Genomic DNA, 27,381 nt, shown 5'->3' on the forward strand with positions numbered 1-27,381 from the left:
ATTTCATCACCCATTTTCTAAACTGCTTCTTCAGTTCACGATTCCCCGTCACGGTACACATGCGAGTGTTTACCACTAACTTTGTGCATCACTGGAAAGCCATAGTTACTCTGCTGTGTTTGTTTTGGTTGCATGCTTGTGTACAAATGTCGTACGTGGGTATGTGTGGATTTTGATTCCAACATGTTCCAGCGTGCATGCGCGTTGTGGAAATGTCAGCACGGGCAGAGTGTGATGGAGCTTGGCACAGATGGCTTTCCTGTCATCCCCGGCTCCTTCCACAGCTTGACACTAGATAAAGCTCACAGAGAGAGGGAGAGAGAGACAGTGGCTTGGATTAGTTGAGGAGCATAGGGCGGCAGGGCTAATGCATCACACTTGAGCAGCTCTCACAGTTCCAGCAAACACAGGCCAAAAGCATATCCGCACTATTGTTACATCTCAAATCAGCGTCATTGTGCTTTTAGAATAAAAGAGCAAGATAAGTACTAGCTGCTCAGTAGTTTCCTTCCACTGTTTTAATTCCTTATATATCTTAAATTGACATATATACTTAGAACCCCACTAACATTACAGTGCAGTATCATATTTACCGGATTGTCCATTCAGATAGTTTTTCCTAGTTTGTCTATACTGAGAGAGAAACTTGAGCTTGGATTGCTTTCTCAAATCTGCATTATGTCCCCCCAGACTGCTGTTTATTTAGACTGCTTCAGTCCTGTTACCACTAATTGGCCATATCTGTCCTATGTGTCAGCAGAGATGGTGCTTCAGTGCAGCCACACCTCTGATCTGTGTGTGTGCGTTTATGTGTGCTTATAAAGATTATTTTAATCCTCAACTATTGTTTCTATTTCCTTATTTGTCAGTTCTTTGCTGTCAGCCCTGTGCGCATGATTTTCTTTCCTACTGTTTTATCAACTGCTGCTTTCAACCCAGACACTGTCTTCAGACCAGTGACTTCCCCAAAACACCTAGTTAAACTGAACTTCTGAGATGAGATCCAATTGCTGTTTTTCTGTGGATGCAGCAGGCATATGAAGGTTTGCATTGCACTCAAAGGCGATGCTGTGGATCTCATACTGCGGATTTCATCCTGTGTTGCACTGTATTACCGCATCAGCAAGCAGTGTAATGCTCTGCAGCAATTAGTACAGTATAAGCAGGTGGTAAAGGCAAAGAGAAAGACAGGAAGGGAAGAAAAAGGCAGCAAGCCCGCCTGTCTGTCTTTGCCTTTGATGGGCCTGCCTCTACCATCCGACTCGTTTCAAGCTAGTGTTGCCTAGTTACAGCGAGCAGAGGATGCAAAGGTTGGGAGGGGAAAGAAAGAGGGAGGGTGGGTTTATAGTGCTCAGCTGGGTGCAGAGTAAATGAGTCCCCTCCCTGCCCATTGTTCCCTTCAGCCCCTAATATCCCTCATGTGCTTGTATATCTCAGTCGCACTTGTTATTCCTTTTACATACACACAGAACAAACACACTGAAAAATAAAAATGAAACTCCCACTTTCCACACAGTCTTTGAGGTTGGGTGGAAAAATGCCAGGTCATCTTAGAAAATGTGAAGCTTGTGGTTGTAAATTCTGTATTAGATGTGTAATATGACAGCATGCCCTTAAATAACTACATTTCTCTGATTATTGAACAACAACGCAGGAAAGTGATCGACATGGGGATTGCATCTCTGTGATTACATTTTTAACTAAAGTGCAGAGCATGTGAGTTTGAGTCACACCTGGCAGCATTTCATGCAATTTTAGCAGCTTTAGCAGCTTGGGTTGCTCAAAAACTGCTTTTATTTATCACGTAGGCAGCAGTGTTTTAACAGAGTGTTGATGTAATCAAAGATTCTCCAGCTTTTATTCCTGTTCTTAATTAACACATAGGCAGAAAACAGCTGATGTTGCTTTACCATTGCATTAAATGTGATTGTTAGATTTTGAGTGTCTGGGAAAATGTGAGTCACTTGCCGTCTTAAATGCAATGTCGATAACAATTTGGAGTGTAGCCACCCGCTCTTTGCCTCTCTTTGCAATATTTGTTTCAATCTCCATCTGTCTGTCTCTGCAGTCCTTGGTATATTTAAAATGCTTTCTAGCGTCTATTGAGTGATTTTCAAAGAAACTGGGACTTTTGCTGCAGAGTTTGCAGTGCTGTTGTCTTTCTTTGGGAACACTTTTTCAATTTCTTTGTTCTTCCCTGGGTTGTTTCATTTAAGCTTTTACTAATTACAACCATTCTTCAACGGCAGCGCTCTACATCTGTATGTCGGTACACTTTCAGCCTTAATGGAGTCGTCAAACTTGGAGCTCCAAGGCTCTGTTTCTTTGTAATTCCTTAAAAGGTCTTTTAACTCCTGTTAGTCAGTCCAGGATGTATTAACGCCACAAGGCAGGATGTAGATCTGTAGACAGACATGAGGTATGGGGTTTTTTGTTCGTAAAGCTGGCACTGTATTCATACCCATATTTAGAAATCCAGTGCCATAAATTAGGCATTACCTGCCTGAGCCGTATGTGAGAACAACCCCAACATTAAATGCTGTTAAATGATCTTTAACCTGCCAGTAGGGCTGCCACAAACTATTATTTTGATAGTCGACTAGTCACCGATTATTTATGCGATTTGTTGACTAATCAGATCATCATCCATTGGACGTACAGCGTACAGCTTACTGCACCAGCAGCATCTGCTCTTATATAACTATCATTAGCTTACAGCTTTAAGTGTTTAAGGTATGTGCTAACTAAAAATAAAAACAAGATGATAGTTTAATTAATTTTAATGAAATTTGCAGATTGTTTCGGTGAAGTTTAATAAACTCATTGTTATCTAAAATATAACGGGACACCGGAGTATATTCTCGAGCATCTCACACTTCTGATAATCAGCTGTCTGCTTGACGTTTATTCAGCTGTGTAAAAACTATAACTTTAATCTCAGCCAAACCGATTTACTCAGGAACAAATAAAACACTAAAAAAAAGCCAAACAATAACATTTTTAAGTTATCTAAGTGACTTATATATCATGTTTAACCTGAGTAGCGAAAGACGGCGGTGGGTTTGAAAAACGATTGGCCGGGAGTCTGGTGTTCTCACGGCTCTAGTGAGCCTTGCCCCCGGCTAGCTATCGAGCTAGTGGGTAACAGACGTCTCCGAAAACGTCGGAGCGCTTTTGAAAATATGTGGTGTCTTGATAAACTGAGCAGATATTTGAGGTTTACACAGCTACATTCTCGCCTGAAAATATGCTAAACGTTTATTTTGTGACCCAGAAAGAATAATAAGAGTAATATTAAAACTAAGTAGCTGCCGCCATTGTTGGAAACTGAGCTGGGCTGCGCTATGAATTCTGGGACAGAGCTACTTCTTCTTCTTCGGGGTTTAACGGCAGCTGGCATCCTTGTACATGCAGTGCTGCCATCTTCTGTTTCAGTCCGTTATTACACTCTTAAATCCTACTACTTATTCCTGCTGCTTTTGTCATCTTACAAAGCTTCAAACGACGCGTCGACTATTAAATCAGTCGTCAACGATTTTGATAGTCGACGTAATTGTGACTAATCGACTAATCGTGGCAGCCCTATCTGCCAGCTCCTCAGTATAAAGTCCTTGTGACATGGCGGTTATTGTTGCTTTAACTTCAATTTCTTGTTGACAATTGCCAATATTGACTGTGATGGTATTTGGTGACATTCTTGACCGCTCCTCCACAGCCTGTAACATTTTGCTAATCTATTCACTATGAACCCAATGGTACATTACATATCATTTTAACCAATGCTTCATAAACAAGTTCCTATTAAACGAATGACAATCCTATCAGCCTCATCGGCCCCTGCGTTGAGTTCTAATCTGCATCTTCCAGCATGCTAACAAGCTCAACTCGGATGATGCGCTTGGTAAAACTGCATCTGCATGATAGCATTAGCATGTAGCTCAAAGTACATCTGTGTCTATGTTTCACAAAGCAGTTTGCTGGTTAGCGATGGGCTCTTAATCCAATAGAGATATGCACTGAACTAATTAAATGTGAAAACTCGTCAAATTCATCATTTTAACAACTTTCTTGGCACTTCTCTTGTCTCAGTTTATTTTTATTCTGCTTAGCAATACTTTTCACTGCTTCTTGACTGGCTTGACACACTGTTCTCTCACACTTTCACACAGTCATGCAAGAGAAATAAGAAGCCTGTTTCTTGGCATTTATTTTCCACAAAGTAATTCACTCATGTGGCTGGGCAACACTTCCTACATTTGTCATCAGGCCACTGCAGCTTTGACTTACTGCTGACTGCTTGTAACATTGTTACAACATATGTCTCATCTTGGAGTAGATGCGTGTTTACAAGCCTTTTTTAATTGATTTTCTTTCTGTAATCATGCAAATGAGAGAGTTTTCTGGTGTGTTCTGGTGCAATTTTCCCAACTCTTCCTGCTTCATCTTCCTGTCCCTGTTGGCTTTTCTTTGATAAAAGCTCAGCTCTTTTTACTTTGATGAGTCTGCATCACTGCACAGAGTTTGGTAGCTGTCGGGGATCGATGATACAAGCTGAGGGGTGATTTAAGCTGCTAGAAAGAGCTGCGATGGCACTGCTGAGGGTTTGTGTGTGTGTGTGTGTGCGTGTGTGTGTGTGTGAGTGTGGGGTAAAATGTAAAATATGGGTTCATCATTAGTTATTCATTTACTTGGATTTTCAGCCATTTAGTCACCCTGATGACCTTTAACCTCAAATTCTTAATATTAGAGTTGGCCAATTTGATGCCCAGAAATGTAACTGCATATTAAACCAAACAATTTTCAGTGTGTGTCGAGAGTTTAAATAGTAAATTGTAGTTTGTTTGGAGGAATTCCTGATGGTAACCATGATAGACACTGAACTGTGTCCAGATGGGATAACACTAATTAGATAGTTCCCTTAAAAAGAAAAAGAAAAAGAAAACAAAATAAAGCAGCTGTAACTCTGGCCTGTTCAGCTTATCTCCAATTGCCGTATCATAGGCTGATAGGGTTCCAAATGTTACAAAACAGATAACATGCTTTCTCAAAGGTGCAGATTAAAACCACAACGGAGCTCATGACAACGTACAGTCCATGTCTTCTCTGCAGTCTGCAGTGTTTTCTTATCAAAATAGGAGCGTGTCAACTGTTAAGATGTGCCATCAAAGCCTTTATTCACTAACTGCATCCAGTGAATGTGTGAGTAAGTGTGTCCTTCTCATGGATTTTTCCATCTCTCTGTTATCAGGGCAAAGTCACAGTATCATGTGGTGCTGCGGTTAAAGTTGTAGGCCTGGTAGCTCGCGGATGCCTTTGCAAACATCGCTTAAAAGGCTGTTTTATGTAAAATTGCAGATTGACGTAAATTAAGGTTAAACGGGAGTCAAGTGGTTTCCTTCAATTCACAAACTTTTATTTATGCTGCAGTCATCATCATTCAATTCATCATTTGGATTCTTTTTGACACTGGTCTGTACCACGCTGCACCATCTGGAGCTGGGCAACCAAAAACCAGCAAAGGGGATGGAGCCTTCCTCGTGACCACTCTGGGGAGCATGTAGTGAGAATAGTGTACTAGTGTACAGTATATACAGATCATCTTGCTCACAGCATAAAACCATTCTGAATATCCTACAAAACAATAAATTGGTTCCAAATTATTAGCACAGCCTTGAATTAGTGAGTATTTATTTTATTATTAAAAGAAAACGCATGTGTTATGGTCTTTAAATTAACCCCTTCCCAAGTCAACAAAATATAAAATTTACGTTTGGTAGTTTGTTTAAGCTAGACTGGTAACACTTACTTTTGCTTTAACAATGAACAATTTCTTGTTCTTCACCTCCCACAGCAGCGTTATTTACGCATCAAGATTAAATGATGATTAAAGTAGTCTTTGCTCAAGACAGGGAGGAAAACCAAGCAAACAAAAAAATCCCACTTTTTCCTGAAGTACTAAAGACTATGCACTACTAGCCGCTTTGACAGACTAATGTTTTGCTGAGTGGCAGTGAATGGTCACAGGATTGAAAACTATAAATATCAGTTAGACAGCATAAGTCAACTGTAATCACAAAAGTAGCCTATGCAGTGTTTTCCCTAAGTAATAACTAAAGTAACTTATCTTGGAACTCTGCTCTTTCTTGGGTCAGGCTTCTGATTTTCCACCATGTAACCAAATCAGTAATTCCAAATTATCCATCATTTGTTCTTCCTGTCATGTCGAGTGTAACTAGTGAGTCCTCCAGTGATGCTTGGTTGAGTCATTTGTTTCTCCACCGTCCATCTCCACCTCACGTATGCTAATACCTTGGTTATACTCAAAGCTGTGTTTTTTAGCTCAAGTGAACAAGTTTGTTGTTTCTGACTTTAGCAGAACAGTTTTCTTGCATATTTTGCAAAGATTTGTGCTTTTATAGAAGTTATTGAAATAGTTAAATTGTCTTTGGAGGCTGACATGTGGCTCTCACTGTCAGCATGTTTAGACAGTTTTGATTGTTGTGCATGATATCATTGATATCATTATATGATGCTTTTATAACAATTCATACAGGTATTAATATATGATAGACAATATAATAAGACAGCTTTAATTTGCCGTACATGCTAGACTATAGAAACTTTATTTCTCAGAGTCAATACTATATCCAGTAGGATGTAGCATAAAATCAGCCAGTCATATACTAATATGACCACACTTTAACTTGTAGAAGTGTATTTAGTTATCAAATGGGAAATGGGAGGGGCAGTAGGCGCGACTTTGTTGGTGCCCTTTTTCTTCTTGTGTTTATCTTTCCATGTTAGTTGTGTTCCGTCAGTATTCTGTACAATGTAAGTGATATAGCTTCATACATGCATGGCTTAAATCCACACGCTGACCTTCTCACCATTCTTTGTTCAGCTGCATTGCTAACAATGAGTAACTGCCACCCCTTGCTTCATTTCCTCTGAACTTCCTGAAATGCAGGAAGCCAGGTTGCTTTTGTCTCCCCCAGGTTGGAGAAATGGGGGGAGAGAACTTAAATAGGGTGGACTCACGCCAGAGGTCAATGACCACACATTGAGGGGGACACACCCTGGCTCTGATTTTTTTTTCTTCTTTTTTAAAAAAAACAAAAACAACACCTCTTACTGCAGCAAGCATAACTTCAGTAACTGAGGTGTTTTAGATGATCAAAGTGTGTGATATCATATTGCTTCCACTGTGATTCATCCTTAGAAAAATTGGTGCCAAATGTTCATACACTAACTGGACCTATGAGATTCCCTCCTTCGTGACTCCTGGTAATGAGGCTTAGCAAGTGAATGAGGGCAAAGGAAACAGCTGCAGAATACAAACAAAAACAGAAACAACAGAAAATGTCATATACCCTAAATAACAACAGCTAATTAGAGAGGAAAGGCTTGAACTGACACATTATTAAAACAGAGACAACTTAAATAAGTGCTGGCAACACAAAGTGGGTGGATTCCAACTAAACTTTTTTTTAAATTTGAGGCCATAATTTATTTATATAGCACTTATTAAACAACACATGCCTGACCAAAGTTCTATACAGCAGAAATATAAAAAGTGCAAGTACAAAGTACAAGTAATTGTTGCATGCCTAGCAGGAGTACAAATGATGCATCACAGGTTAATAAATCTGCAATCTACATAGACACCTGCAGAATAGCAAACAACTGTCGGCTGCACAGGCCTAAAGACAGGGTCGTGACTCCCTATCATCTGTCGTTCACCAAAGGAAATAATAGTGATGGGTTTCATTGGGTAAACCTTGTGTCTTACATCTAAAGCCAACACCATGCAATAGTCACACCTTTTGTTTTAAAGGTGAATGGTCTCTGTTTCCAGTTTGTGTTGCACTCTTATTTTGAATGTTCAACCACTGCTGACCAGCTAGCTCCACGCCTTCCTGTATGTTTTCCCTTCCAGGGCATGCTCACTGGAGTACTTGATAGTGCTGCTTTGAGTTTATCTGCAGTATGAGGCAGCTGAATATATTGCATGGTTATTCATCACAAAGTAGATGGCAAATAAAATGTTTCCAGGGGAGAAATTTATAAATTGCATTATGTAATAATTTATAAAAGAAATGGTGTATGACCCTCGCCACAAATTAAATCTAAATCTACAGAAAACATGGGCATTTTGTCACGATCATACTGTGTCAGCTGTGATTTCCATGCTTACTTTCTCCATCACTATCGTTCAGACACTGTGCGTCATCATTAACCTACCTTAAGTTCTCCTCCAGTGCTGCTTCTTCCCACACACCCATCTTTTATTCAGCATCGCTTGTCACTACCTCCTACATCATGGTGGTGTGTGTGTGTATATACGCATATATGTATGAATGTGTATATATATATATAAGTGTGTGTGTGTGTGTCCTTTGAGGCTCTTTAAGTGGCTCTCCAACACAAAGTTCAAAAGAGTTTGTAGACAATAGCAGCGGCTTGCATGTGTGAGCTGCTGTGCAGAGAGCCTCTGTGATCTCAGCTGTACTTATCACTGCATGGTGTGTTTAATGGCACATGTAAACCAAAGCTTTACACCAACAAGACTCAGCGAGATCTGGTTGCAAGCCGCTAATGCCTCCCCTGTCATCACCTTCACTCGTTATATTTTCTCTACTACTGTTTCTCTCTCACTCTCTGTCAATCATGTTTCAAATCTGTCATCTTCATCCCTTTATTTTTCTGCTCTCTTGCCCTCTTTGCCCTTTTCTCTCTCATTATCAGCTTCTCACTCTTTGCCTGTCTCTTGACATCAGTTTCTCTTTCTCTGCGTTTGTCTGTCTGGGTGTTGGTTCTTTGTGACCCTTCCTGTTGCGCTGACATCATCCAGGAGGCCAGGAAGCCGCTCGTTGGCTAACCACCCCACGCTGCTAGTTTGCATTGAATTTTAGTTTTGTTTCTTTTCTGGTTCAGAGTTTAATGCGTGGTAGTGTCGATGTAATGTTAGTGTGACATTATCATTAATTTTTCCTCAGGCTATTGTAACATTTGAGAGTAAATGTTTAACCTGGACCAGAGCACAATAAAGATTCTGAAGTCATGTCAACAAATGGTTTCATCTAAGCTAGTGCAGGATATTACAGGTCACCAGAAAATTCCACCATTAAATCAACCAAATAAAAGTCTGCTGTTCAAACAACAGTGGCTCTCTGTTGCACTAACCACAGAAACTATTATGTCTGCAGGCTCTGAATTCTACATTTCCTGTTTATAATTCAGCAGTAAAATGTCACGTTCCAGGATGTCTGGGACTATGGGATGTAATTGGGACAAGGAACTAGGACACTAAATTGATACTGATATATTCATTCAGTAGCTGTGCATAACAGCCATATGCTAGGCTCTGTAGCTGCTACTGGATTTAAACAGACACATCTGGCAAGGGAAGGCAGTATATTTACAGCAACACATAAAAGCAAATCAAGTACAAATACATAAAAAATTAGAAATGAAATCAGGTTGTATTCTAAATGCCAACTTTACTCATCTGTTTATTGGTGTCTTTTGGGTTTTGTTTTGTTTTTTTTTTACATTTCCCAGTAGCCTGAGATTATTTTCCATCATGTCCTCTATTAAAACACATTATTTGTAATGGGTTGCCAGAAATAAATACCTGGGCTACTTTCCATTGAAACAAATGTAACATGTGAGCATATTTCAGAGTTAGGACTGTTTCTTTTGATCCTTGTATAAAAAAGCCTAATTGAAACATTCAGACACCCTCTGGTGGATAAGTGTACAAAGCACTTAGCGTCATACCCAAAGGATGAATGTTGTACAAAGCAGGTTTCAGCAGCTGATTTTTATCAGCTGTACAGTGCTAAATGATATTGTGCTCGTCATTTATTGCAGTTTTTCTTGCCAGCTCCTCTCAGATCTTTGGGTTCTAGGTGGTGTGTGTGTGTGCGCAGAAGATGATTCAATACAAATCTATAGCCTTCTGCTGTGTTTGCTTAGTGCATTGATTTACAAACCACCGTTTACACAGCGCTGGTGCAGCAAACTGTCAGCTGACAGATATGTTTTTCATTTAGCTCAGACCATTAGACGAGAGGTGGTTAGCTCGTGAAGCCAGTCCCACATTTATAACCTCAAAATTAAAGGTTGTATCCGGCAGCGTGTTTAAGTTATACCCGTCATCCTGATGATTATATGATATTGAATATAGTTTTATCAAAATAACATCATAAGTTCTCTAACAGCTTTAACAATTTGTTTTTCCTGACAGCATTTATTTTTCAGCTGCATTTGGGATTAAATCATTTGAATCAGTTTAAATGCTGCTTTTCTTTGAGGCTTATGTTTTCCTTCCTCTGTATTTAGATCTTCCCATGGAGTACAATCCCTCAGATCATCCCCGCGCCAGCACCATTTTCCTCAGCAAGTCACAAACTGATGGTGAGTTGTGCTCTCTTCTTTTGTCCCATTTTAATAATCTCAGATCTCTCTGAAATTTCTTCACTGACTTTTAAATGAGGGAAAAGAGTATTTGGAGTGTCATGATTGTTATTAATCTAGAATGAAGAAGAGCTAAATTTAATAAATGTGTTTTCGTAATCAAACCATTAGGTGTAGACCTGATTTACTTGGATGAAGCCAGGATAGCATAATGCAGGGTTACATTTGTGGGTAAAGGATAATGTCTTCCGGTTTGTTTGAAAATGAGGAAGCAGCTTGTGGACATGCTTGAAGTTTCTGTGCAAAGTCGGTGAGCTGTGCACTGGTAGGTGCAAAGCCACTGCAGGTGGATCATGGACAACCAAGCAAAGAGGTGAAGCAAAGACAGTAGCATATGCCCACTTTTTGAGATAGCAAGCTGTTTTTATTGAAGGTGGAACTTCAGATATCAGCACAAGTACCACTGACCAACAAGCTTTTATCCAACATAAAAGCTCTAGATGGAGCCCTGTCCCGTCTGCTTTCATGTCAGATTTTTCAAGACGCACTGGGGTGTTTTGATCTTCCTTAGCAGGCACAAAGATTGATCTTGTAGCAGTCGGGTGCCTCTAGAATGACAGGAATGTCTTATTATCAACTGAAATGTGAAGCTTTCTAGATTATTTCCCAGTTTAGACATAATCTCTTTGCTTTGAAGCTTTTGATTCAGCTGAGCAGTCTGTAGCCTGAAGGCTGTTATATAGATCCGGTGTTAGGTGCTGATAGTGTTGTATTAGCATCGTCAGGCTCTTATGTGAAAGTCTGCTGGCCTTTGTTCTCATACTGTTAATAAATGTCAATACACAGCATTGTGGTCCTAACATATGTGACAGCTGCTGTGTTCATCACTCCCAGCAGCTATAAATGAATTACTGACGCACTTAATAACGAAGCCTGTTGTGTGTCATAAACATGGAGACAACTTGGACATTTGTTTTTCAGTTGCTGTGCCCAACAAAAGAGGTAAGCATGTATACGTCTGTGCTTGGTAGGCAGGTAACACTATGCTTACTGTGTGTTCGGGCTGGACCCTTTAAGGGAACAGTCCCTCTGTGTGGTCTCAAACTGCATCGTATTCTCGTACTCTGTTAGCAGGTGACTTGTCTCTGCTGCTTAGCTGCTGATATCGTCTGTGTGCGTGCGTGCGTGCGTTTCTTCCATTGCACATGTCCGTCCATGAGATGTAGGAACAGGACTGCACAGCCTTGGCCAAAGAAATTGCAATTTAGTTACTAAAATGACACGCCTCTAATTACTGGATATTTCAATTTTCATATGTAAATGGTTGATAAAGTTAGAAATCAGCCTCAAGTATAAAGCTGTGATTTGTGTCACAAGTGATGCCATGTTTCATGACTATTCAGAAATCACTGTGGTTAGGTTTGTGGGTTTTTTGTTACTGTTTTTTTTGACTAAGCTGTGCAGCTGTTTGATGGTGTCAAAGACTGCTGTTCTTTGCTAAATACACACACACACTCACATTTGCTCAGTGGAAAAAGCTCAGCGTGCTTTGCAGTGTGAGTGTGTGCACCTTTGTGCCAGAGAGGTAAGACACAGACAGTATGGGATGAGACGTACAAGGTGTCTCTGTGTGCTCTGCGCTCTCCATCTGCTCCAGTTTGCTTTGCTAGCAGCCCTTTTCCCTTTGCGTGCTCTGTTAAAACAGAGTGAGCACATATACTGATGCACACAGACACGCACGCAGCGCTGCTGCACTGTTGCACTGTTGCACTGTTGCACTGTTGCGTGTGCCGTAACTGCGATGAAGCTCTGCTTTATAGAACCAACAAATCATCACATCCGTTAAACAGAAGTAAGGTAGCAAAATAACAGATTTGTATGAACAGAAAGAGCTCAGATGATTGGCTGCACTTGAATAAACCAGTCACTATGCCTGATTTAATTTGGACTCATGTATGTCCAATCACAGGAAGTTAATTCTGTTCATGAGGACGTAGTGTGGGAGAAACGTTTCATCACTCATCCAGGTGAATTCTTCAGTGTCTGAAGATTTCTTTACCTGGATGACTGAGCATGAATTAAGACTTGTATGTCTAAATGATGAGCGGATTAATTGATAAGGTCACACTCATTCCCACATATTAACACACATTTGCCAGTGCAATCGCAGGGGAGAAAATACTCACAGGCTTTGAAATTTCTCAGTTTTTCAATGTAAAAACTGCTTTTTGCTGAAGCTGCTTTGCTTTGTTGTATGTGGTTTATAATAATTATACACAGGGGGAAAGTCTACATTAATAGGGCAGCTCTGAAGCCTGGTTATATGCTGCTCCCTGTCTGTGAGGGTTGTGTACTACACTCAACACAAAGATTCTTGAAGCGCTCTCTCGTCTTCTTTTTCAGTTCGAGAAAAACGGAAGAGCCTTTACATCAACCACGTAAGTAACTGAATCATTAGCCACTGTGTGTAAAACGTTTGCTGTTATGATTGCTGTGCTGTGCAGTTAGTAATTTTAATGTCTTGTATTTTTTGCAAGTTAACACACATTTCGGAGAACAAGGTAAAGTCACCCAAAGTAACCCAAACCCGTTTCCATTGTTCCTCCCGTTTTTTTTATCCCACACTCCAGACTCCAATTATAGTCTTAGTGTTTAAAAAGCTTTAGATGTAGTAGAAATGTAGAAGAAGCGTGGTGTTATGGTGCAGGTCATCTTTGTCCACACTCCCTGAGACCTGAAAGACAGGACTTGCTAAACGTGCAAATGTGCTTTTTTGTTTGAACAAAATTTGCATTACTCAGTTCCTGCAGGGCCAAATGAGAAAACAGCGTCTTGTTTAAGTCATAAACCTGTTTAGTATGCACCAGTTAAAAATAATTTTGAATGAAATGAATGGACGATGAATAGAAAGGTCATTACTCAAGGTGATGAACTTGCTATTCATCAAGTTTTTGATGTTTCTCTAAAGATGCACTCCACCATAAATACCATTCCTGCATGCAACAAAGTGAGACGCTGACAGACCCACAGATTAGCTCGTGGGCTCACAGGTGCCCTACTTTCCATCCTCATACCAGGCCTTTGGCTCGTCCAAGTATGACAGAAATAGAGATTGACGTGTGTGTCTCTGTTTTTTTGTATGGACGTGTTTGAACTCCAGCATTTTCCGGGCCCAGTGAGACGGAAATACAGCTCCTGTTCCACCATATTCCTCGATGACAGCACTGTCAGTCAACCCAACCTGAAATACACCATCAAATGGTAACCCCCATCTGAGCGATTCACAGCTTTATCTAATATTGAAAGATTTTTCCCTTATTGTCCTCTTACACTCATTTTTATTTACCTTTTTGTGCTTGCAGCGTAGCCCTTGCAATATATTATCATATAAAGAACAGGTAAGATTAGCGTTTTATTTCTTTTGCACCAAAATTCCACGAAATACAAAAACCCTGCAACATCCTGCTTCATTCTGACCCAGAAAGATTATATTAAATTCTTTACTCTTTAGATACTTTGATATCCAACTGAGCTTGACATCCTTCTGCAAAGGGATGTGTTCTTACTAAAGGCTGTGGCGACACTAAATAACGCTTGCATGGAGACATTTTTAAATAAACCACAAAGCAGAGAAGAACAGGCTGTTTTATGTAGCAGCTTAAGTGACTCACATTTCTGCTCGCAAAGATGCAGCCTGGAACACATTTTTGTGTTGTTAATAGAATTTGGTGAATTGACATGACTTGACAGATCTCATATTTTTAAAAAAACACGGAAGCTTTAGGATAAAACGTGTTTCTATAAACTGAAAGTGGTAAGAATTCCATATAGGGCAGCTGGTTGAAGTGCAGATTCATTCATATAAATGACTTATCAATGAAATCATGCATCTGTTTTTGATTTCTTTTCCTCTTTTTAATTCCAGAGACATCGACGGAAGAATGTTGTTAGATATTTTCGATGAGAAGCTTCACCCACTCTCAGTAAGGCCGCAGCCGAAGATAAATTTCCATTACACACAAACTAAGCTGTCAGGATTCATCAGGAAGACTAATTGCATGAGCTGATAAACGGCACATAAGCACACATGGATCACACAGTGGCGAGATGTGTAATCTCAGGAGCCATCTGGATCATTCTGACGTGTTTTAAAATGAATATTTGCTCAACAATTTCAGTCTCAGATTTTACATAACCCCTTTGTTTTACGCCCCATGTCCAACAACACTAAACCTCTGCATTCAGAAATAAGCTGATGTATCGAGCAGCAGTTTGTGATTCCACTTTGGGAAACGATCTGATTTCATTTCATTCTTATCTTTTCTGGTGTTTGTCGCAGAAGTCTGAGGTTCCTGCTGATTATGACAAACACGACCCCGAGCAGAAGCAGATCTACCGCTTCGTCAGGACGTTGTTCAGTGCCGCGCAGCTCACTGCCGAGTGTGCCATCGTCACTTTGGTGAGTAAACAGTTCAGCCGTGAAACCCAGTCCCTGCACACTTTTAGCCCTTTTCTATTCGCACTTGCTCAGATCGGCTGGACGCACGACTCGCTTCGACTCGTTTTCCATTACAACCACCTAATGTGGGTTGGGTCATTACAGCAACGCGACAGAACGTCCCGTGACATCATTTGGATGTGACACAAACGCCACAATAAAGGAGGACGTCGGGGCGATGTTACACCTGCTGCTCGGTCAGACTCGGGGACCGTGGTGTTGTTTTTGTGCAGTCATTTCCCTTGTTGCCAGGTTTCAAGAATGGCGGTTTTGATTTTTGTGAAGGAGACTGACTAGCCAGTTGGTGGCATGCATGTCACATTTTTGGATCGCTTGGAACTGTGGCCGAGTAGGTAATAAAAGAGCCCCTGGTACCAGGTACTACCACCTAACGGGAAAACGCTAAAAACTGCGTTGAGCCGTGCCGAGCCAACCTGAGCAGGTACTAATGGAAAAGGGCTTTTTGACTCCATTTACATGTTTGCTTGGAGGGACGATCACATTAAGAGCTTTTCCAATCCAGCTGGCCCTGAGTGGAAGTGGATTATAAAAGCCTTCCCACCACTGAGTACAGCCACACTCTGTGAATGTGATTATTTCTGCATTGATGCAGTTATAAACAAAATGAAATGCAAACTTTTTGTTTTCTTTTAACAAAAAACAACAGCAAGGAATGAAAAAAATACTTTCAAGTGATTAGAAGTTCCTGTTTGTATTGGAGGAAGACAAGGGTGTCCAGAGCTTGCGGTTACAACCTAATTAAGAGACCCTTCAGCAACTTGAAGCATGACTCCACACAGAGTTAACATCATCAAGGAGCGCGAGAGCGTGGGAGACAGATAGAATAGAATAGCCTTTATTGTCTGTCCCTGTGTGTTGGCCCTGCGACAGACTGGCGACCTGTCCAGGGTGTACCCCGCCTCTCGCCCTATGACAGCTGGGATAGGCTCCAGCACCCCCCACAACCCTGAAAAGGAGAAGTGGAAGCGGATGGATGGAGTCTAATTCAGTGCTGACACTAGGAGGGAGTATTGCTTCTGCTTGTCTTGTTTTCTGCTGCTTAGATTGTTGGCTCTCTTTATTTTTTACTCTTCTTCTTTGTATGATATGAAACAGCCTGTTTGTCCTTCTGGAGAATGTTGCACAAACGAAGCCACAAGACCAAGCTGAAAGTTCAGTAACAGATTTTTGGCAGTTTAATCCGTTTAGTCTCCACTCAGAATTACTTCAGTATGAGGTCTGCCTGCGCCTGTAGCAAGTGTATAATTAGAATATAATTGGTGCTTTGGCATACAGTGGGCTCTCTCCCCGTGACTTATGACATCCTGTGTGCTCACCTGTGCTTTTCGTTTCTTCTCTCTCCTCACATATCATATCACATCATCTCTTTTTCTCTCTCTGTACTAACGCCTTAAGCAGTTCAATAGTTTATCCTTATGTTTGATTTGATGGCACAGTTAGGTGGTGAAATAATCAGTTTAGCTCTAGTGTCTGTTTTTACTGACGTGTTCAGACTCAGTGCTTAATAGGGTTGATTTATTTGTCTGCTTGTGGGTATTTTCCAGCTCCGCAGTGTAGCAGTTTACACATTTGTGTAGCATATGAAAGGTCCTTGGTTTGACACCGGGAGGAGACACAAATCCTTCGGGGTTGCACCAGGAAGAGCACCCTGTGTAAAAATCTGCCAACTCAAATATGCGGCGCTGAAAGTAGCTGCTACTTGTATATGTTTTACTAGCTTGTGTAAGTCATGTGTGCTTGGACATGGACTCTCTCCCCTTCTCCACTCGTCTGCCCAGAAACATTTCTTTCTACACTTTGTCACTCTGGCTAACACGTGGGTCTCTAGAGGCCAGTAAAGTGCATTGTTAATGTGGCTAGCCCAGGGGCCTGGTATTAGGTTTCTCTGCTTCCTGACAGATGGACAAATGTGTTAACTGTGTGGGTGTTTCTGCTTTTCCAGAGAGTCACTGGAAAGCAGTCACTGTGACGTGCTGTGTCTGTGTCTGCGTCTCTGTCCATGTTCAGGTGGACGAGAGCGATAGTTGCACACAGAGCCTGGCACACGGCGTGCCTCCTGCAGCTCTCCAGTGTAAACTCGCCATGCTGTCAGTAATTGAATGGGGCTGTTGGCTGGTGGTTATTGGTGTAGCTTAGCTGACACAGCTAAATTTAGACAGGGGAGTTGAGATGAAAGCTGGGCGTTATTACATCACAGGTGAGGAGAGAGAGGATGGAAAAGAAAGAGACCCAGAGAGTGAGCATGTCATCCTCTGGGAAGACGAATCAGATTTCCTGTTGAGGGACAGAAAAAACAGACAAACTTATTGTAGTAGATGAAGTTACTGTGTTTTATTATCAGACAAGCCTCCTGAAATTGAAGCAGCTATGCCAGGATGTCGTCTTCTTTCATTTCTCGATGTTTGTCACCTGCTTCTAGTTTTGGGCCACAGCAGAAACAGGCTGGTATTGTCTTCAGGAAGGACGCCCCACTGAGCACGACTTGTCTAATTAAACACCTGAGCTGTGACAAACTGGGCTGCGAAGTGGCATAAAAGAACTTATTAATTTCCATTTCACAACCTGCCATCCTTGTTAGTCTGAAAACTGAAAAATTTATTACGATGTACCTCAGGGTATACATCCTGGAAATGGTATGGCTATTAAAATGCAAAGAAAGTAAGTAAGAAGTGACAAATCTAAGCTCGTGTACTTTTAAATCTTTCACTTTACATTATTTTTAGACGGAGCTGAATGTGGCTTTGTGCACTAACTGTTCGAGCTTTCACAGTTCAGTCCATGAATCTAACAGAAGACCTTCTCTCTTGTACTGTAACAAAATGATGATGAGTGGATCAGAAGATTTAACATCTGCACAAATGCTTTGGCTTGTGAGGATCAGGTGTCTGTGTGTTCTGTGCGCTTTCTGCCGTGGAGACTGTGGGAATTATTTCGAAGGAGAGAGAAGGAGACGGTGCAGGGGTTCGATTGGCATGAATATTTCACGAGGGAGCTCCGGGGAAGCTGGATTTCATCAGCCTCTGACATCATGGAGGAGGAGTAGGCAGGAGGCTGCAAAACTGTAAAGCAGCAAACTAACCCTTCAGATAAACAAAGGCAGGGAGAACAGAGGGTAATTAAACACAGGAAACCCCGAGGAAACAAAGGCTCGATATGATTATTAACGTGGCGTTTACTTGCTTATGTTTTGTACCTTATGTTAGCGTTACACCGTGGGTGAAGGAAAACACAGAGCAATAGCAGTTTAGCAATCTGACTCTTTTGACCCTGCGTGTAGGATATTTTAGTTGTGTGAAACTGACTTGATGCTGTTAATGCTAGTCGATGCCAGCTGTTAAACAGAGTTTTTCAGCTTTGTTTTTGTGCTAAAATAACTGTTTTATTTCAAGATGCTTACTTGTGACAAATCCTTTTGTCTAAGGTGTATTTGGAGAGGCTCCTGACCTACGCAGAGATCGACATTTGCCCGGCCAATTGGAAGCGGATCGTGTTGGGAGCCATCCTCCTGGCTTCCAAAGTCTGGGACGACCAGGCGGTTTGGAACGTCGACTACTGCCAAATTCTCAAGGATATCACTGTGGAGGACATGTGAGTCAGTTTATTGACATCAGCAGCGTAGAGCTATATCCCCATAGACTCAGGTCAGTTGCAGAAGACGTCTGCTGTTATTTCTGCACTAAAACAGCCGAGTTGGCGATAGAAGCTAAAGCCTGGCATTTTATTTTCATTACATGGTTGTTTAAGAGCATAGAAACAGTTTATTGTTTAACTATTTGCATGGAATAAATCAGCTAGAACACTTGATTTGTTACTAAGAGAAATAAAACATTATTAACTGATGGCAGCAGCTGAAATCAAAGATATTTATCCTTTTTGTTTTCCCCGGACGCTGTTCTTCTCTGTGATCTTATGACTGGGAAACGTCTGGACTATTTCCATGACAACAGCTTCTCTCAAAGGGAAACCAGTGTCCTTGTGTGGGAGGTGCAGAATCACATGACTGACTATACCATATGATGATTTCAATAACATTAGCATTTCAGAACATACTGTAGCATATTCCTCTGAATGCTCAGTGTGAAACATTTCCAGCAGGAGTCTGTACGTCAGGCGCATGTTTAGGTTTAGGTCACATCTTTGGAGCACAATGGCCCTGAAACGAGGACTACCAGTTATTTTTTATCACCGATAATGCTGCAGATTGTTTTACTGATTAATCAATGCAGCAATCAGCAGAAAAATAATCCAGAATTTGTCAAGAATTTACTAAAAGCAGCAGCTAAAAATTTAATATCGCAGCACTTTCTTCCCCCCGTCTTTCTTCCTCAGAGCCACAATTCTCAAAGGTTGGTGCCGTCAGCTGTTTGCTGGCTCCTAAAATGCCACACAGCCATAAAAACCCCTGGCAGAGTGTCAGCCATGTAAATAAATGCTTCCTCTTTGACTCATGGTTGCTGAGTGGGGTGATGGCAGATACAGCAGCACTTGTCTTTCTGTCCTGAGAATAGTCGGGCTTTGTGCGGTCAGCCTGTTTTCAAGAGCTGCTTGGCTCTGACCATTTCGTCTAATGCCTTTGATCTGAGCAGGGATAGCTCAGTAGGTAGAGTCGTCGCCCCATGATCGGAAGGTCAGGGGTTCGAATCCACTTAACGGCTACCCTGAGGTACCTCTGAGCAAGGTACCGTCCCCACACACTGCTCCCCAGGCGCCAGATTGGTGGCTGCCCACTGCTTCACTGAGTGAATGGGTTAAATGCAGAGAGGAATTTCTTGTGACGATGAAGTATATATTATTATTATTATTTTATTTTGTTCTTGAGCTTAGAGTGTCTGAGGGACTTCAGATTACATTAGTTCCTCTTGTCTCTTTCCCCATAAAATGGTAATAATGGTATCATGTCATTAAGCCTTAAAAACATTATAGTTTGTTAGTTTCTAACTAGTTGACAGTGAGAGATTCACAGTTTTCTGGGTTTGCAGGACAAAAATGTCAGTTTCATTTTAATGCTTAATCTTAGATTGTGGTGCATTTGGAGCAAAACGGGGAAGATGCCCGTTGTGTGGATTATTCTGAGGAGGGACTCTGTGCTGTAGACGCCACCTCTGACCCCTCCTGCTTTCACACTTTTCTGCATCAGTGGATGTCTATTCTTGTCCTTGAGCTCAGATTCAAAAGGCAATGAGCGTAATCCACCTGTTCAGGATTCTCTCCAGTGAGTGCAGCACAGTATGCACATCTGCTGTGCTCCCATATGGCAATTTACCGGACTGTGGCTCTTGATTTGACCAGAGATTTCCTCAGAAGGTCAATTTGAGTCTGTTCAAAGCCATGTTCTGGAACCAAGCCTGCTAAATTTCACGTTCCACCCACTGACTGAACAGTTGAAACGTCTTGGGAGAACACTGAGGAGCAGAGAAACACAAAAAGAAACAGATGAAAACAGGCTGAATGAGGAAAGATGAAGAAAAAGCAGCGCTATTAGGCAGAGTTTGGCTACAGCAGAGCCTAAATTTAGCCCGTCTGTTGCTGCGTGGCTATGAAAATGTGTGGGTGAGCAACAAAGGGTAGGAAGAAGAGATGGCTAGTGGTTACAGTGCAGAAAGATTTGGTCACAACTGAAGAGTAACAGATGAAAGCGTCTGTCATCACGCTGCACCGAGGATCACAGAGCTGCTGAGCACGAGGCACTGCATGACAATAGCACTTTCATGTGGGATTAATTCTTTCTTACACATAACGCTCAGTGTTCCTTGCTTAGATAGCATTCCCTTTTATCATAAAGAAGAGGCTTATGTTTGGTGGCGTAGGCTCAGTGCAGCCTACGCCACTCTGTGAGATGTTGGCTTCACCAATCAAACTAACCTTTATTTAACCCTTTAAAACCGGCCAGAGCGGGCACGCTCCGTTTTGCGTAACTATTTTTAAATCCCGGTAGCACTGCAACCACCTGAGCTAGCGCAATAATTTTTTTTGCATATGAAACCAGAGGAGTTGTACTTACATCTTATGCCATCAGCTTGTCCTCGGTCACAGTTTCCTTCCACATATAGCTTTGCAAAAACTGCATAAAAAGCACTTGCAGCAACAAAAACATAATATTCCAGAAACACGCTTTGCCAATCTGATCAGCTGTTCATAACACTTTCTACGTCCATCAGCACGAACTATCGCATGTCCGCCATGACCTGCCCGAAACCGGAAGTGACGTCATTTTGCGGAAATGTAGTTTTTTACCATCAAGGCCTCATGAGCCTATACTGGTGTTTTTAAAAGTTATGTTTGACTTTATGACTTTCTGTGTCATTTCTGGGATGCTTAGGACTCATATTGCACTGCTGGAAATAGTTTATTTTGATGCATATGCTGCTTTTTTGCAAATTTGCATTATAATATTTATTTTCGTTTTTCGTGCAGTATATAAAAATTGGTGTATTTCAAAAATAAAACTATGAAGACACTCAAAATAAATTTCCTGTGGTGGGAAACTATTTTGTGCAACTTTTTTGTATTTACAGTTTTGGGGGATAAGCCTCTTAAATTTCTCTAACTAGAAATATATGTTAAAAAACAAAAACGATTTTCAATTTTTTTGTAGTTCATTGCACTTTTTTGCAATTTATGTAATTACTATGCACTTAATGCATACATATTATTAAAATTTAGGCTTTAATGGTTGTATTGATGTATAGCAACTTGAAATGCTCCCAAAAATGGCTCCACAGCATGTAAAAATATAATATAAGCTCTGGCGGACTTGGTTCTATGGTAGGTCTTAAAGGGTTAAATAGCAGAAGACTAATTAACTAACTCACAAGTCTTCCCTTTCTTTTTTATGGCAAAAGGAATGAGCTGGAGCGTCAGTTCCTGGAATTGCTGCAGTTCAATATCAACGTGCCGTCCAGCGTCTACGCCAAGTATTACTTTGACCTGCGCTCGCTTGCTGAGGCCAATAACCTCAGCTTCCCCCTGGAGCCTCTCAGCAGGGACAAGGCGCAAAAACTAGAGGTGAGAAGCGCGCTGAAGTGCTAGAGATAGGTTTATGTTTTTGAAGCTCAGGTAAAACAAGAAAAAAAGAGAAAAATATCAATTTATTTCAGCCTGACAATGTGAAATAGAAAAACCAAGGTAATTTGGGTAGTTGGTATTTTGACAAGCTTCTGATCATTACAAAAACATAAATGTTGATCTCCTGCCGGGTGAAGGACAGGATGCAGGGACGTGCTGCTGTGCAGGTAGCTTCGCTCTCTTCCTTCCTGTCCTGCAGCCTTACTGCTGTTAGTGTTTCATTCATTGATGCCATTGCTTGATCTGTTGGAGCAAAACAAACTTTTTACAGCAGGTACACCAGTGTTAATAACGACTGCATTTCAGTTAGTTTTAGTTGGCACCAAGGCTGTGGAACTCTCTGCCGTTGTCTTTACGCTGTCTAGACTCTACTGACTCCTTTAAAAAGCAGCTGAAGACATTTTTATACAAACGGGCTTTTAATTAATTTTAACTTGTATGTCTGATCTTATTGTAAAGCACTTTGTGATTTTTATCTGTGAAATGTGCTATATAAATAAATTTTACTTACTTACTTTACTTAGAGTTTTAAACATCAAGCTGGCTGAAGGTGAGACGTCTCCATGTGACGAGTGGAATTGGTTGATTGATTTATTTGGAGATGAGACCATTCCTCAACATTAATTTAGTTATTTAATGTCCAAAAATAACCCCCAAAAGAAAAATCAGTTTACCTAAAACACTGCTAAAAGTGAACCTACGTGTCTTTGTGGTTTTGAAAAAATTCCCATTCCCACCTGAGTTGAGCCGGACAATAAGAGAGAAACTCTGATGTGATCCAGAGGTCATTGTTGTCACTTTCTCACCTGAACTGCACAAAGCACAGTTTGAATGAAATGTTTCTAAGCGTGTTTGGTGTGTGAGCCCATCTCAGACTTGTGGTGTCGTAACCACTACTTACACATAACACACTATGTGTTTAGTACACACACACAGGCAAAGATGTTCTGTAGTCACTCCAACTAAAACAAAGGAAGGCACCCCCGGCTCCATCTCATTTGCTCTTTTGTTTGACTTGCAGGCCATCTCACGGCTGTGTGATGACAAGTACAAAGACTTGAGGAAACTAGCCAAGAAGCGCTCGGTGAGCGCAGACAACCTAACAGTGGTGCGGTGGTGTCCGGCCATCATTTCCTAACACTGGCTGTCTGCAGAGGAATGCATCATAGACCTGTACTGTATTTCTGCCGAGTATGCAGGCAGACCAGGTGGGCAGCAGTCGTGTGGATCAGTGTCAGTCTGGAATCTCCTCACGCATACACACACCCCTTCAACAATCTGGCACTATTACAAATGCGATTGCATCCAGACTGGTTGTTGTACATAAAAGAAGTCCTGTTTCCTGCCTGCACCGAACCAAACGGAGCTAAGCTGAACCAAACTGAACGCTGTTGGAGTGAAGACCACCTAACTTCAGAAGATAAGCAGCCAGGTGGAAATACAGAAGTGGAGAGACTTGTGTGAAGTCCAGAAATGAAAATAGGAACACGCTTAAAAAGCAGAATACAGGACGTAACAGCGGCAGCGGCGCTCCATAATTCCCTCCGATGCTCAAGTGCTTGTACAGCTGCTGGAGGGGACGCCGTGTACATTCCTTTGATTTTAATCTTCTGGTTCAGTCAGTACGTTAGCTGAAGCATGAGATGATCGTTTGACAGCTTATAGACACATTTCAGACTTTACTTCAATTTCTCAGTTTGTGTTTTGTTGGGTGTTTTTGTTCTTTTGCATTCCCACACAGCAGCTCCCTCTGTTCGCAGAGACAAGCGCAAACAAAAGAAAGACATTTCACCGTTAGCTTAGCAGTACAGTTGATACGTCGACTATATATCCTCAGCCCTACTTGACAAACAGATAGGGACCATTTGACTGAAGTTTTCATCAGGATAACTGACATTTAACGAGACAAGTCCGTTTTTAGCTCAAGGGCACTCATTCAGCTCGTAGGCATCCAGTTGCAGAATAGTATCTCTGACAGTACGGCCACCCAGCAACCATTCAGATAAAGCAATATTCATGCATCGCTTTGTTGTTGTGATTAAATATAACAAAGCACGCACACATGGGAGGAGATTTACTGGAAGACAGAAACGAGACATACTGTAGAGCTTCTGTTGTACTTTATTCACTGCCATTGCCCTGACCTGTGGTGCCTGTAATAAGCTAGTTAAACACTTCTCCCCTCTCTGCTGGAGAAAAAAAAAAGAACAAATAAGTCTGAAGTATTTTTTTTTTCCTCTAACGTTTTGTACGGTTCTTCCAACTTACAAAGTAACAGCACAAGTGAAAACATTGACATTAAAATGCCAACTAAAAGCATGAACCTTCAGGGCCGTCACAGACTGAAACGAATGAAAAAGCTTCGCGCGATGATTGAAACACTGCTTACAAAATGATAGATTGTATACATTTTGCTAAATTGTCTTTGTACAGTGTAAATACAGCACCGTCGTGTGCAAAAATCTGTAAACTGAGGTCATAATGTTAAAAAAAATACAAAAAGAATAAGGTTAGAATATTTATATGGGTCAGTTTATACTGTAAATGGGGGGAGGGGCAAATATGTCTAAATATGTGTTTCTATGACAAATCAAGTAAAGAAGAGAGTCAAGTGTTACGATTTAAATGGGAAACACCACTTAAGATTTTTTGGTCTCTTGTCAACAATTTCACAATGCCGAAAATGCCATTTTTTTATGTGACATAATGTGTGTGGTATGGAGATAACACATCACAATTCAGTTTAATTTTATTATTATTATGATTTTTTTTGTGTTTGTAAGTCCTTTCTGTGAAACGTTACCCTACTCATGTGTCCTTGATAAAATAAGGATGCTTGTTTCCTCTGATGCTGTAAAATTGGCAAGATGCTGTAAAAGGTCATCAGGTGAGTCAAAAATATCACTCAGTATGTCGTTAAATAATAATAATGTCTGAACTGAGAATTCATATTTGGCTGACTTATTCTGTTAACACGCATCACTAACCCTCCTGTTGTCTTTGGCTCAAATTTAATTTGTATCAATTTCCACATGAATTTATTTATTTTTTTAAATTGGACTTAAAGATTTAAAAAAGTTAAACCCACAAAAAAAGATTTATTCAGACTGTATTTAAAAGATGGACCTGGTGCCTTAAACCTGCATTTTATCTCATAGCCAGCAGGGGGCATTTCGTCTCGTTGCAAAAAGGAGTCCAGTTGCACAGAAGTGTACGGGGAAAAGGAAGTTGGTGTCAGTCCAAATGCTCAGCTCCAAGTTGTAACACTTTTCATGTCTACACCAACAAAGTTCCCTCTTGACGACTTTTCCACTTCTCACTCTTAGCTGGTGAGTTAAAAAGTTCATTTTGGGTCCTGATTGGGCACGCTGTCCATCTAACGAATAAATGGAAGCACGTTTTTCTTTTACGACTGATCGACTGATTGGTGGTGTTAAGCACTGGCGTTCAAAATGTCTTTTTTATACAATATTATTCGCTTACATCAACAGTCATCTGATAACCTTTTGCAGCATTTTGCCAGCCTCACAGAAACATTAGTAAACAGTATTTTCATAAACGGCCCCCTTCCTGATTCCTCCTCCTCCTTTTTTCCCCCTTGAGCTTTAAAAACAGAAAAAAGGCCAGTCTACAGATGTATGAGGATAGGATAAAAATGAAACTTAATTGAACTTTGTGTGACCGGCTGTTTGCCTTACAATCAACCAGACTCTAAATCTAAATCAGTGAATAGACACAATCTTGATGTAATCTAAAAAAATCTAAGGACTTACTTTTATTTCTTTTTAATAAAATAAAAAGGTCAGGGGGGGAAACACATTCTGATGTGACATCGGTTTGTTCTTGTGCATTTCATCGGTAACCTCCAGGAGTGTGATTTATGTTACTTTGCTTTTCTAAGCTACCAGAAAATCAGTCTGGCCTGCAGGCGTGCAGAGGGGCAGAACTGTACCAAAGTCATGGAGGAAAAAATGAAGGAAGCTCTGATGTGGTGTCTGATCTTAGAGAAGTGCTTTTTTTGTGTGTGCATGTGGCGCTTTGAATGATTGGTAAATAAAAAGTGCAAAATGCATCTTTGGGGGAAGTTACGATGCTGGAGTAGCTGTTGTGAGATATTGAAAGATTGTATATCCTATTTATTGTATGTGTGTGTACATACCGCCCAGTGTGGTTTTCTCTGCACGCAGAAAGAAGCCGCGTGGATGACAGTGGTGAATCCTGATGTGGAGAACATGCCCCCTCCCTCTGATAGCAAAGACCGGTGTGTGTGTTTGTGTGCGTGCGTGCGTGTGTGTGTGTGTGTCATAGCCTTGTGCACTGAGCTCTACCTCTGCATAGAGTTTTACTTTTTTCTCTAATGTTTTTTCTTCCTCTCCAATATGACATTTTTCAAATTTGACAAATACAGCTTTGATCATGATGGCAGTAAACTGCTGCAGCTGTGACACTTTTTTCCTTCTTGTTGATAATTTCAACAACTTGTACTGTATTCTGTTGTAAATGTCGGTATTATTTCCTCTTCATTGAGTCACTCATTTGTTCCTGTTCTGAGTTGCCAAACTTTTCTCTGTATGTTTTCAACTATGATTTAAAACAAAAAACAAAAAAACAAACCTGCTCCCATTTTAGGAAAAAAACTTTGCAAGAATTAAAATTTCCAACCTTGCAGTTCATGGTGTGTCTTTTCTTTGTCTCGCTTCATCATAATCGATTTAATAATCAGTGAAAGAAACACACTCCAAGATCTTAGACCTCCTTCTCTTTCACCTTGTTAACTCAAGTGTTTTTCACAATAAGACAATATTTTGATATGTACTATACTGTACAAGTGATGTGTGTTGCGCTCACACAGTGTACCATTTAAATGGCTTACAGCAAGTGCTAATACAAAGATTACATTCTGCCATTCAGTCACTTAGGGACACATTCAGTCCTTCATACTGGCCTCGATTTAGTCCTTTATTTATCCAGGTAAAAATCTCATTGAGATTAAAAATCTCATTTCCAAGAGATACCTGGCATCATGGCAACAAAAGTCAAAAGATTTGTGTTTCAATTGCTGCTGTGGTAACTGCTATCCAGGTCATTTCAATGAAGAAGTGCTGTTAGTTTTTATTAAAAGCACTGTTCGAACCGCTGTAGTGAACACCATCAAGCTGAAGTAATAAGTGAATAGGAACAACATCACTTTACAAGTTGAGAAAGTTGTATAAAAAACGGGAGTCTGTGAAAAACCCAAGTACACAAGCAGACGTTTTGGCAGTTTGCTGGTCTGAAACGTCGAGCTGGGTGTCAACACAATGCCTCAACCGTCCCATGAGCGGCGTTCCAACAAAATCACCCCAAGGCCAGACCATGTGATGCACAGAGAAACTGCA

At 40.9% G+C, this 27,381-nt stretch overlaps 1 protein-coding gene across 4 annotated transcripts in view; it reads left to right on the top strand.

The window, feature by feature from the left end:
* The window catches only part of ccny (cyclin Y), a 41,584-nt gene extending 14,908 nt beyond the window's left edge, over positions 1 to 26,676 (top strand). Inside the window, exons 2-12 of one of the 4 annotated variants that reach the window (XM_087845930.1) lie at positions 10,345 to 10,419; positions 11,401 to 11,421; positions 12,823 to 12,857; positions 12,957 to 12,980; positions 13,580 to 13,680; positions 13,782 to 13,817; positions 14,345 to 14,402; positions 14,759 to 14,878; positions 18,360 to 18,526; positions 21,781 to 21,943; positions 23,025 to 26,676. In XM_087845930.1, coding sequence (XP_087702056.1) covers positions 10,345 to 10,419; positions 11,401 to 11,421; positions 12,823 to 12,857; positions 12,957 to 12,980; positions 13,580 to 13,680; positions 13,782 to 13,817; positions 14,345 to 14,402; positions 14,759 to 14,878; positions 18,360 to 18,526; positions 21,781 to 21,943; positions 23,025 to 23,141 — 917 coding nt within the window. In that variant the 3' untranslated portion in view covers positions 23,142 to 26,676. The remainder of the gene's footprint in view (positions 1 to 10,344; positions 10,420 to 11,400; positions 11,422 to 12,822; positions 12,858 to 12,956; positions 12,981 to 13,579; positions 13,681 to 13,781; positions 13,818 to 14,344; positions 14,403 to 14,758; positions 14,879 to 18,359; positions 18,527 to 21,780; positions 21,944 to 23,024) is intronic. The other 3 variants (XM_087845932.1, XM_087845931.1, XM_087845933.1) reach the window with 3 other exon arrangements.
* The last annotated feature ends 705 nt before the right edge of the window (positions 26,677 to 27,381 follow it).

Source organism: Neolamprologus brichardi, chromosome 9 (assembly GCF_056152115.1).
Source record: "Neolamprologus brichardi isolate AB-2024 chromosome 9, ASM5615211v1, whole genome shotgun sequence".
Lineage (NCBI taxonomy): Eukaryota > Metazoa > Chordata > Actinopteri > Cichliformes > Cichlidae > Neolamprologus > Neolamprologus brichardi.